At 43.9% G+C, this 12,570-nt stretch overlaps 3 protein-coding genes across 3 annotated transcripts; 1 reads left to right on the forward strand and 2 right to left on the reverse strand.

Annotated features, from left to right (window-relative positions):
• Nucleotides 1-836: 836 nt before the first annotated feature.
• BCR41DRAFT_307564 (rab-GTPase-TBC domain-domain-containing protein) lies at nt 837-2,222 on the reverse strand (the record flags this gene model as incomplete). The annotated part of the gene is made up of 2 exons (XM_022020865.1): nt 837-1,892; nt 2,025-2,222. The coding sequence occupies 2 exons, from the start codon at nt 2,220-2,222 to the stop codon at nt 837-839; spliced, it is 1,254 nt and encodes a 417-aa protein (XP_021880307.1).
• A 589-nt stretch (nt 2,223-2,811) lies between these two features.
• Nucleotides 2,812-3,786, forward strand: BCR41DRAFT_371653 (hypothetical protein; the record flags this gene model as incomplete). Its single annotated transcript, XM_022026622.1, has 4 exons — nt 2,812-2,977; nt 3,144-3,320; nt 3,362-3,451; nt 3,593-3,786. The coding sequence occupies 4 exons, from the start codon at nt 2,812-2,814 to the stop codon at nt 3,784-3,786; spliced, it is 627 nt and encodes a 208-aa protein (XP_021880308.1).
• Nucleotides 3,787-8,664: 4,878 nt separating this feature from the next.
• Nucleotides 8,665-11,976, reverse strand: BCR41DRAFT_98366 (hypothetical protein). Its single transcript, XM_022031112.1, has 2 exons — nt 9,226-11,976; nt 8,665-9,104 (listed from the first exon to the last, which is right to left on the reverse strand). Exons 1-2 carry the CDS (start codon nt 11,833-11,835, stop codon nt 8,832-8,834), a joined length of 2,883 nt encoding a protein of 960 aa, XP_021880309.1. The 5' UTR covers nt 11,836-11,976; the 3' UTR covers nt 8,665-8,831.
• Between the last annotated feature and the right edge of the window lie 594 nt (nt 11,977-12,570).

The following is a 12,570-nucleotide window of genomic DNA, read 5'->3' on the forward strand; positions in this document are numbered from 1 at the left end:
CGTTTGCTGTTTCTGACGATACTATACCTAAGAAAAGAAAACGCGTATATTGGATTTTTTTTTTTTTTTTTTTTTTTTTTTTTTTTCCTGTGATGAGATGATTCCGTTTTCCTCTTCATTCTTTATTTCACTATTATACTTGTGTTTTAATTAATGGAAATGAAAAGCGATAGTTGAAATGAACTGGTCCTCATCCCCTCTTAATGAAGATTTGTCTTTCTGTAGTTCAGGACGAGGGGATGGGATACTGGAAATAGCTAATAGAAGGAGGAGGAGGATGGGGTGAGTAGAAGCTTGTTTCAATTCTGTTCCTGAGATTGTTCCTTTTTTTTTTTCTTTCAAGAGGCAAGCAAGATATAGCACTACAAATATCTTTCAGAAGTATATGAACCGATGCTTACATGGCTTTAGTCCCAGGGATACTGGCGTTGAACGCAGTTGCTCTCGACTGTCGATGGTAATACTACAGAAGGATTGCACCATTATTCACTACATTTTGCTGAATCTGCAACGTACTTTCACTACAATAAACTTCATATTAATTACAATATGCCCAAAATGATCTACTATTGTAGCTGGGACCGCTGCTGTTACGATGATAAGAGCATCAAAATAGAAGTGTGTTTAATCATCTTGACATTCCCAAAGCGAAGGCAGATTTTTGGAAACTGCATGAAAATGCAAGAAACTACAGGGTTATTTGTAATGTGTGCGTGCGTGCGTTTTTTTTTTTTACATTGTATTATTAGATTAAATTATAGTTTAGATACGAAGGAGCTAAAATGAAAACAAATAAAAAAAAAAAAAAAAAAAAAAAAAAAAAGAGGAGAGGGGATCTATTTATGAAGGGTGCCTGCCCTCTTTCGAGTCTTAAAGACTCCAAGAGGTGAGAAAGATGTTGATCCGACAGCAGAAGATGAGGAAGATACAGGCGGTGAGGATGCAGTCGACTGTTGGGTATCAGAATTTTGTGAGTTGTCGCTGCTGTTCTTTGTGCCTATTGCTGCTGCCGCTGCCGTAGCCTTAGAAGAAGAGGGAGCAGAAGCCAGTGCCCCATGAACAGATGCAGATTTCTTTGATGTTGTTGCTGCTGCGTCCATTGATTCTGCTGTAACGGCAATTAATTTTTGAACCGATTGTTTTCTCAGTTTGATCTGCAAAGCGGTCTCCAAAAGCTGTTTAGGTGCCAAAGTTTCCAATGGAATATGTAAGATATAGGCCAGTAACTCTGAGGAGCTCGGACATTTGCTCAACAGATGATCTCGACTCAGCTGTAAGATCGCTAATCCAACCCGAAACAGGGCCTTGACACCATCAAAATAGAAAACATCCCAGACCCGAAGAACAGATGCCCAAGGAAGGCTCATCGTATATAGGGTCATAAACCATTGAGTCATATACATCAACGGAATCACATCGTTCTTTTCCAAGTGTGAAGCCAGGGGTGGGTCTTGTTCCTTGAGCAGACGTTCAAACACCTGTGCATCGACTCGTAATTGCCGAAGTGAAGGAGTATAATAGTCTTGCATATAGCCTTCTATCGTCGCTACCAGCAACCAGAACGCATCTTCGACCGGCATCTGCATCAACATCATACCGACCAATCGACCCATGCCCTGACAGTATCCTACGCTGGGTTTATAGTGAGCATAGGCTTTCAGGATCGAGTGCAAATCCTGCTGTCCTGTGCCCCCCATACCATCTCGGAAGTGAACATGATCTGGGTAGCAACGATGAATATCCCGTTCAATGACCTCATGTATTGGCAATGGCCCTCGTTTACAGAGTTCCTCAAAAAGCCCAGGCTGGCGGTAGGAGTCCGCTTTTGCCAAAAATAACCAAACACGGCCACGTACGGATGTTGGTAATCCCCTTCTGACCAGTTTTTTGTACTAAACAAGAATAAAATAGTTTATACGTTGAGTACAAGTCAAATCGTATAAGAGTTGGGAAACCTGATGAAAGTCGAAATCTTTTGTATTTTTTAGCGACCCCTTTTTTTTTTTTTTTTTTTTTTTTTTTACCTTGCTAGACTTCTTGACGGTATCGACTTGAAGCCTTGTCACCGCATGAATCCATTTGAGCTCGTTCTCGCGGCTGAACTTTTGTTTTCGAATCACCTTCTTGCGCTCGATTTCTGATATGATGGAGACGCTGGATCCTGTCGACCCAGATTTGCCTATAGACGAACCTGTTCCTGACAAATCCTGGCCCTGATTCATTTCATCGTCCAGATCATAGATAAACCCATAGTCATTGATAAACAGCCTATTGGGCTGATCCATCGACTTTCGTCCACGGAACGCCTCTGTGGCACCGATAGCACCAGCTTCATCCTCAGTATAATCATCCTCATCATCATCCTCATCGACTAGTGAAGACACATGGCGATTTACAATGCCACCTTCGATTCCGTGACCCAGCGGATGAGGCGCTCTTGTGTCTTCCAGCATAAATGTAGAATTTCTTCTTATTCCAAACCAATTTTTGGTGGTTCGTAGTTGTTTCGAAGATATTTGCGCTGCAGACACTTCGTGTTGTGGTGGTGGGCATGAGTGTGTGGTTTTAATGCTAGCCATGGTCACAGTTGTGGCTGCACTGGGCCTTCTTGACCTTGGTTTTCTCTTTGTATCTTGTGGTGGTGATGGTGGCATCGATTTATCGTTATCAATAGTGACGGGGTCGACGTCACTACCAATGGACTGTTGATACTCTTCTAGTTTTTGCTGGATACTTGAATCTGAATGGCGAGCTGGTCCTGAATTGGATCTCCTTCGCTGTTCTAATCTTGATGGCCGAAGTTTATCAAATATGGATGGCGACGCTCCTGCTGGTCCTGAAGAGTCTGCTCCTGATGAACCCAAAAGTGTAAAGGCCAGAGGTGGACGACTATCATCCCTTACAGATCGGCTGCGGGCACGTCCTCCGATACGACTTATTCCACTAATACCAGTCTTTGCTTTCAAGCCACGTTCCGGTGAATCGGGGGCCGGGATCGCAAAGCTGACTCCATGACCGGAAGTTGGTGATGAGGGCGCTGTTGCCGATGCAATTGTTGATGCCGGCGCTGGTGCGGCAGTCGACACGCTAATATGAGATGGCGGGCTTTCAATAGGTGTTGAAGGCATTTGAACAACACTTAGATCCAAGTCCTTCGACCCATGATCCGCAAACAGGCCTGCTGTTGGCGACATCTTTTGAAGTACATGACTTGTCTTTGCGCGAATGTCTTCAAGGACTGATGAAAGATAATTGTCGTTTTCCTGTTGTTGCTTTCCTTTTGTTAATTCATCTTCTTGCTTCTGATCTTGTTGTGGGTGGTTAGCTTCAAGAGATTGATTTGGACTGAGACGTCCTATAGATTTGAGTGGGGATTGGATAGACCCCACATCGACACTGAGGGTACCGGAGACTAGAGTAGGTGAAGACGGTCGAGAAGGTTGCTGCCGTGGTACAGGCGTAGGATGATGGTGTTGTTGCTCTCGATTGGCTTCATATGGTCGGCCTTCCAGGGAGTTAGTTGACATGGTTGCTGAAGAGCCGTGAGGGTCTGTTGATGTCGCTACTTGTGAGTTCATGGATGATATTGAAGATTTAGTTGCCAAAGAGTGTATGCTTGGTGAATCGTGTGGAGAATGTATAGGTGAACTAGCTCCGTTTGGCAATCGAGAGGACGACCGTGGTGGAATGACTGGTGTAGTGGCAGTCGTATTGACTGTAAGTAACTCTGGATGCGGTGCTGGTGGAGATGATATGACCTGTCGTCGTCTAGCAGCGATGGTTTGAGCCGACACAACCTTCAAGTTCTCTTCACTCATTAACTTCCTTGGACCATGCTCAGATCGATCTGTCTGACTAGGATCCGTAGCCATGGCTGCCACAATTAATGCATGTTTCGTGGGAGCAGATATAGCGGGCGATGGTGAAGATGACGATGGTGATACTTCATCCATGGTGGTACTCTTTTTTTTTCTCAGTCTAGACCGCACTGGCGGTACTTCAGTTGCCTGATTCTTCTTGTTTGATACTACTGGTGAAATGGTCCTTGAGTGGTTCCTTGATGAAATAGGTGATGGGTTAGAGGAGTTGTTGGAAAGAGGGTTTGCTGCCGTAGTAGTGCTTTCAAAATCAACATCTACTTCGTAAAACCTGCCGTACACACCTTCACAGTACCCCTATTAGGAGATCCAAAAATATAACAACGATAAGAAAGCGTAAGTAAGCAATGGTCAGCATACATCACCACAAGAGCGGATGTCTATGACCATGACGATCACCCTGTAATCAAACAACAATGACAGCATCAACAGCAGCAACTAATAAGTTAAGCAGGAGGTATATATGATCTCTGACTGTTTGTGTCACTCCACATCTCCACACTGTTTGAATACACAATTAAGGGATGCAAAGTTGTAGTGCAATGTTGCACATCCTTTCATTGGAAAGAGAAAAGGACAGAGAAGAAGAAATGAAGGTTTGTGTGGGTTATTTGCAGCAGATCAGATATTTCAGAGCAAATGTTAATTGTTGAAGAGCGGAATAACAGTTCTATGAACTCGAATGGGCGTTTGAGAAAGAGCAACAGATATAAAGAGAGCGAGGTCAAAAATTGGATTAAAAAGTAGGAAGAAAGAGAGAGCATTGAGATTTGCCTAAATACATGTACCATTCTACGGTCTACATGTACAATGTACAGTATTTTACATGTTAGAGCAATGGAAGCTGCTCATTTTGATGTATTGTAAAATATTAAAAAGCGCCAGTCGAAGAAACTTTACTCCATCCTCCGAATATAGTCCCAGGTACCGACCGACACAAGGAAAATGAGGAAATCATAAAGTATCTGCATGCTCCTGTATTCAGTACGATGCATTCTCGGCATACAGCGCAGGGAGTATATGAATGAAGCATGTCCCTAGACTATTCTTACCACACAAAGTCCATCATTATTAAGGCGTTCTATAAGGACCACTCGTTCTCCTGTGAACACCATGATAAGAAACAAAGAAGAAGATAACGACCATAGTATAGAAGGGCAAGACAGATCAGTAAGGAAATAATAATAAAAACTTGTTGTGCCATTTGGGAATAGCCGGGAAAATGTTACATAAATGATCTGATTGAATGCTGTTCTTCCCGCTTTGCCGATTCTATGTAGCATACCTTCCATGAATATAAGATCATCAACGTTGCCTGAAGCGACATTTCTTATTGCAATCCCCTCTGCAACTCCTTGAACAAGTCCGGTTGTAGAACCATTCCCATCTAATCCAGTCGACATGAATATTAAAAATAATATCGAGGGATAAATTAGAAAAAAATAAAAAAATTGAAAAAATAAAACAAAGTCAGAAATAACTTTTAGATACCATCGGAGGGGATACTAGCAAGTAAACCCGCCTTGGGTCCAATATGGCCCTCAACTTCGAGTCCAATCATCTAGTGGATAAGATGACTTATTACTGCCAACATACAATGGCGGTGAAAAAAAAAAAAAAAAAAAAAAAAAGTGTAATGACAACGACGGTGTGAGAGTATACGTGTCAATGTGTTCTTGCGTCGTTTATGATTGTAGAGAGCAATTAAGAGTAAAGGTAAGACAACAAGGACAAGAAGAATAAGAGGATTGATGTTCGGTACAGTCGCTAAGGACTTGGAGAGCAGGAGAAGGGAAAGAGAAAAGCAAGTTGTGGACTGTGCGTGAGAGTGAGAGTCAGGATGTGAGATTTGTTTAATATGAGATCCTGAAAAAAAGCATCAAGTGTAAAAAGGTGGAATAAGAGCAAAAGAGATAATCAAAAGAGTCGACAAGAATGTAAATGGTATTGCATGAAATTGTCATGTCCGCAGGCCATTGATCACATCTTGAGATGTGTGATGCTTTCTTTGAATCAATGGGGTATGCAATTGAAGAGGGCTGGAAGCAACCTCTCTAATTGATGCGTAATAAATATATTCAATGTATTTTTAAATCAGAATCGCGCGAGGGCTGTGTAATTGGTGTGCTAAAATAAATCTTTCATTGAATTAAGATTGAGCAGAGCCTAGGTAACAACAATGCGTCCAAGAATATCTAGCTATAGTGCTCCATGGCGACCCAATGTGTGCAGCAAATGAATGCCTTCCTGTATGAGCGCCCACTTCCTAGTTAGAGGGTTGGCTACATAAGCCTTGATGTTCATTTCTTTCATCTGCATATCACAGGTATACATGCATTCTGATCTAGTCAACTAGAAATAGAAACAAGATTACAGAATATATTTTTACTATGGGCCGCTGAAGAAATGATAGACGATATAAATCGCGGATCCAGGCTCGAGCAATGATGACGAGGTTATGGACATCAGCGCTACCATGGCCCTTCCACCTTTGACGCCCATCATGGAAACAAACACGAGGCCGACTCGTCGGTTTGGCTCGTCCGGAGTCGTGGTTTTAAGAAGCGCAGCTTGGACATTTCGTCAACGTCAAGTGCAGTCACGACTCCCTAATTTAGCAAGCAAGGAAAATATTTATTTGAAACATTTATTGCTGTCGGACACATGACGATCACTGCAACCATTACCTTCCATCCTTCTTACTCCATGCATGACCAAAAGACATTCAAAATACAAGCAAGAACGTCGCCTGAAAATATAAGGGAGCTTGGTAGTATGTTCAACCCAAGCAGAAAATCGTCTGACTATCGCTGACAAAGCTGCCTTTGTCATGAGGGTTCAACAGGAAATGGCTCGAAGTCCATATACATCGCAGAGCTTGATAACAAAGTTATGTGGCATCAACCCTCAAACAGCCTGGTACATCCTCAAAAACGCAGACTTCTGCCTCCAAAGCTCCCAAAGACTCTCACCTTGAGTCCCTCAGCGCTTAACACGTATTCGAACGACAATAGTTTGTGGTTTGGACATCATATTAATCCACTGGTTTAACCAGCAAGTTAAACGGAGTACGCACAGAATGTTGAATAGTTAGGTTTAAAACATAAAGGTAAGAGATCCCTAATCATTACAAAGCCTTTCAATAGAAATTAAAGTCACTAACGCCCGTCTGCAAGGGACAACAGCCGTAATATGGACCGTCATCAAGGATTACTACCGTCCAGGGCTCCACCCTACGCCTATAAACTTTTCTCGCGGTTGGTTATACATGTTTAAGTTACGGATAGGAGTCTAGAAGTTTGTTGCGCATGGGAAGAGTAGCTCTGTTGATCTCTTTATATGACAGCTGGATCCAAGAAATCCAAGTGAGCTTGCACGATTTGACCCCGAAGACGTGTATAACTGCGATGAAACCGGTCTCTTTCTCAAGGCTATCGCAAATAAGACCCTTGTTACCGGACCTGTCCAGGATGATAGGGACACTATGGGGCAAGATCGAGATTATGATGCAAGAAAGGATGATAATTCATTTAATTGTTTCCAAGAAACTCTCGAAAACTTTTTGGGGGCTGCTAAGTATCCGGATAGTATAACCTATAATCCTGAGCTCATAACCCACTTTAACAATGCGGTGGCCGGCATGGAGATGTTTGTTGAGTATAAGCGTTTGATTTCAGTTCAATTTAAGAGGTTGGAATGTATTTCTGAATTGGATAGAACACCTTGCTTCCTTATTTTTGATAAAATATCAAATTAGGGAGTCATGACTGTTAGATACCACCATGGCCTGAGTCCTTTGTCATCCAGTGATGTCTTGATAGATGAACGGTTTGGGAACTGCATTTCATGTCTGGTGCCTTGATCCTCGACTTATCCGATATGAACTGCTTTATAATACTATATGCATACATAATTGCTCCCAGTCCATCGGTTTGTAGGCAATTAGAGGCCGCATATCGATAGAGAGTCAACGCGGTGGGGAATGATGGAGGAGTGGGTTGATTGGATGGTGTGCTAGCTGAACCCTGGCGTTACTTCGAGTATTTGAATAGCTCATCAATGTAATGCTTCATTGGGCCATTGCCGAACGTGTCTGGGGCTTTTGTGGTAAGCTGTGTTATTATCGCCAACCGTGTTCCATACGTTGTTTGATGGGTTCTGGGTCTGATGAATAAACGGTGCAATAGCGCTTCATAGTTGCTTTTGGTTATGGGATTAGTCTGGGCAATCTTGCGAGAAGGATCATAGGCAGGGACCTCTCTTGTACCCTTAATAAGTCGGAATAGCCCGCGAACCCCCATCTAAATAGGAAAGATGAAGTGTATGGTAAATAGTCAGGAAAGCGCTTGGTAGATATGGCTGCCAGCGAATGCTCTTGGGCCTTTCGGTTGGTTGGCACTGAAAAGTTTTGTTAGAGTTAGAGGGGATTGGAAAGTATTTCTTTGGGCAATTATAGCAGTTCGCAGTAATCTTTTTTCATAATAAGATAATGAAGCCTACAGAATAGGTTCTTTTTCCTTTTTCCTCTTTCATCTCTGCCTTCTTTAGCCCTCCGTGCATACCCACTTCTTTCTTCTTTCCCTTACTTCACGCTAAATGTAAATGTAAAGAAGGTACCGCCTGGGTGTGCTTTGCTGCCATGACCGTTGCTAGAAGATGAAGAAGCAGCGTTATCAGAAGATGGAGTGGCGGTAGTGTTTTTGTTTTGTATTATTTATTGGGAGAATTACGTAAATATTTATGAGTACGAACAAGCATTGCAAGCGGTTATTACAATCGTTTCAGTGTATTGCAGAAAGAAATGAAAGAAATATAAGTGAGCATGCTGTTTTTACATTTAATAGATATTTAAGTCTCATCTTTCAATTGTTCAATCGCTAACAATTATTATACTTGTTATTCATTTCTAAGTTGAGTCGCATTGACGCTCAAGTTTTGCTGACGCTACATACTTCAAAGCTCACGTCGGTCAAGTACCATGCTGCTTCTGCGACGTGCAATCTTGCCTCCTCGGATAACAAATCCAGATTCACGTGTGAAGTCATTATCCCCGCCCATTGTAAAAGAAGGCGATGATCCTCTGGGACCGATTTTGCCACTGCTCGCTTCAGATCCACTTTTGCCATGCTGTGAGTGGATATCATCCTCATCAGATTCAGATTCCGATGATGACTCAAGGATATGTCGATCCTCATCTGAGTCTGCTTGTGAGCCATGTGTTGAAAGCTATAAATTCGAGCAAGATGAGGAAAATACATGGGATAAGTGTTAGTCAACCTTAGGAAGGGGAAGCTTAAAAAAGGTCAATTCTAAGATCATCGTGATTCTTAAATGTTCATCCACTTACTGCGTTATATGGATCATAATATTCTTCACCAGCTTCAGCAGTCCAATGCCTAGGTTTTTTTCCCAGCAGTTCTTTCCAATTCCATTCGATTCTATAATTTGAGAACCCGGTGTCTAGAGGTGCTGTTTGTTGTGCAGACGGCATTACTGCTGATATATTATTAGGATTTAGTTTAAACTCAAAGGGTTTCTTTGATAGTAACTTGGGAGTGCCTGGTCCTAATCGCGAGGGTGTACCCGGCCCAGGGGTCGTTGGACGGCTACCAGCGCGACTGGAGTATCCAGACGCTGATGCGCCATACCGATGGAAAGATGGTGCTAATGGTGTTGAGGGCATGTAAGGTGAGCCCAAAGGAAGATTTGTCTGAGTATATCTTTCTCCAAAGTACTCTAGTTCATCGAGATCCTGTCCTTGATAGAGCACGTCCTCCTCGCTGTCTGATGAGGTGGCAGTGTGCAGAGCAAGAGCTTTTGGGGCCTTCCCTTTGCTCGTCATGCTTGTAGACGTCAAAACACTGTGGCGAGGGAGGTTGGGGTCATTAGCGTATAGTACACCGCCGGTAGAATGCCTACTAGAGCTAGTGATGGTACTGGAAATTGTTCGCGCCCCTCCGAAACGACTAGTTGCTTGAGGATATCTCGACAATACTTCCATTGCTTCTGCTGCTGCAGTTGCTGACGCATTCTTCTCGCGAAGGTCTAGTAACTTTTGCCGGTCCTGTACCTCAACGGCTTCCTCTTCTCGTTCATTACGCTTTAGGATAGGGCTCTTGGTATCAATTTGCAATGAGGATCCGCCATTCTGCTGTCTTCTAAAACCACCTGCTTCAACCTCGAACATTGAACCTGAGACCTGAGTGTTGGTTGATATGAAATGGGAGGATTCAGTCTCACTCTCCATCTTGGAGACTGCCTTGCTTGTCATTGTCGTAGTTTTGTGTCCAACCTTTTGCAAGCTGGCTGAAACTTCTGTACTTTCTGTTTCATCTGATCTTTGCGAGCGTGAGTCGCTACTAGTGACACTAGCATTAGTAACCGCACTAGAACTCTTGTTTGTAGTAGTCTGGCTTTGTGTAGTAGTTCGCTGCTCCTGTTGGGCGCTAGTTACTTGGGCATCAGATGTGAGGCGACTAGCCCCTTGCGTACTACTGAGTGTAACAGCTCGGCGACCCTCTTTGCCAAAATAGCTTCCCGATCTGGGTCCAGCAGGGATCTCAAACATCTTTTCTCCACCAACCGTGCTAGTGTTGGAGGTAGAGCTAACTTCTACGCCATCCTTAAACTTGCGACGAGTGATTGTTGTTATTACAGTAGTTCTGACGAACCTATATGAGCCGGGTGTGGTCATTTTGACAGTGGATGAGGCAGATGAAATGGACGAGCTGCTCAAGGCTGCAGTTGAAGTCGCTGTCGTACTGGATTTACGGCCCACTATATTGTCCTGCGTTGAACTTCTCTCAGCACCTCCAACAGTCGTATGGCTGCCTGTTACCGTAGACAGTTGTCCCTCAGAGCCTTTGGTAGCTTGTCCTGCACGTGTTCTACCTGGTTGAGCATTCTTTTCTGTAGTATTAGTGACAGCAGTGTCTGTTGCTGATTCAGTAGACCGATGAACTATACCAGACCGGTTTTCAGTAGCAATTGCGATCCCCGCTGTGCCAACAGCAGCAGCAACAGCCGCTGCGGCTCTACCACCAGCCCTTTGTATCGCCGTAATATTCGTTGGTTCTTTGTTAGTAGCGCCAGCGCCACCAAACCATGAAATGTCTCTTGTAGTTCGACGATCCTGTCGAAGAGGAAGAGCAATATCAATCTCGTCATCCTCAATCCGAAGCTTCTTTTTAACCAGGGATACATTAGGAGGATCCCAGGCATTCCTAAACGTATAGGATGATTCTTCTTGCTGCTTCTGCCGTTGTAGTGCTCTCATTCTTGCGAGCTTAGCTAGCCTGATCTTCTCGAGTCGCAGCTCTTCCTCCTTGATTCGAGCTTCCTCTTGTTCCTTAGCCCATCTCTCTTCCTCTTCTAATCGTTTCCGGACAATCTCGGCCTCATATTGTTCTTGGCGTTGTCTAGCTTCGTATGCAAGCATATCCTCAAGGCCATACCCCTTCCGAATACCCCCAGCGCTACTCTTGCGACTCCTTGGCCGTCTCTTCTCAGTCTGTCGAAGAATTGATAACTGAACTCCTCGGTCAATATCCCAGGCATTGACCAATCTGAAGTTCTCGAATGCTTGACTTCCAGTCATTTGCTCATGCGCTTCCTCTTTCCTACGGTTTTGCTCATACCGTGCGTACTCTTGATGTCTAATTTGCTCAAGGGCTGCCTCCTCAAGTTCAAGACGCTTGATTTCCTCTAACTTCTTTTGACGTCGTTGTCCCTCTGCTGTAGCAGCATAATTGTAATATCTTCGAGTGGGCATTCTAGGGCTCTTGGGCGCGTTCGAATCAGTAGGAGTCTCCCAGGGGAAGACAGGTTTGCCCTTACCAGATGGCACAGGGGTGTCTTCTCCATTCGTTGTATCTTCAATCACTAATGGGACTGGCTTCATTTCTGGATGAGTCTTCCGTGGATCTTCAGGTAGATCCCATGCGTTGGGGTAGTACATATCAGGAAGACCCACGGGCTCGGGTATAATGCCATTGAAGCTAGATCTCCTGTCATCAACATGGGAGTCAATGTTAGTAGGAAGACGGTAGCGGTAGTCTGTGAGGTGATGTGGATTAGTTTCCTGGCCGATTGAGGGCTCTGAGCCCTCAGAATGAGGATAAGTTTGTCTTCTCTCTGGACCATTGACATTTTCATTAGAGTCGTGTTGGTGTGAGTCTGATTGAGGTAGCTCAGGGATCTTGGGAGGAGGAGGAGGGGGTTGATAATGATAATCAGTTAGATGGTGAGGATTATGGGGGTATTGTGGTTCGTGATGTTCGTGATGTTCGTGATGTTCATGACGCTCCTGATACTGATGAACCTCATGGTGATAACTTTGCTCTTGATGGTTATGACCATGGTGCCGATCTACTCTTTCGGCTATACGTGGCGGAATAGGAGGCCGCCATTGTTCCTGGTGGCTAGGCTGATGAGCATCAGTTCCACCCCCATCTGCATTGTGATGGTGCTCATGGTGATAGTCCTGTTGATGATGTTCTTGGTGGGGATGTTCATAATGTTCTTGATGATGATGCTGCTGCTCTTGCTGTTCCTGATGGTGATGCTCCTGATGATCGTTATTGTGTTGCTCTTGATGGTGATACTCGTGGTGATGCTGGTGATGTCCTTGATGTTCTTGATGATGTTCTTGATGGTGTTCTTGATGTTCTTGATGATGTTCTTGATGATGTTC

Source organism: Lobosporangium transversale (genome assembly GCF_002105155.1).
Source record: "Lobosporangium transversale strain NRRL 3116 chromosome Unknown BCR41scaffold_24, whole genome shotgun sequence".
NCBI lineage: Eukaryota > Fungi > Mortierellomycota > Mortierellomycetes > Mortierellales > Mortierellaceae > Lobosporangium > Lobosporangium transversale.

Coding starts and splice junctions, on each gene's coding strand:
- BCR41DRAFT_98366 (XM_022031112.1), bottom strand. CDS start 11,835: ATGTACTACCCCAACGCATGGGATCTACCTGAAGATCCACGGAAGACT. Junction 9,105..9,225: donor ATTATGATCCATATAACGCA/GTAAGTGGATGA, acceptor TCGAATTTATAG/CTTTCAACACATGGCTCACA.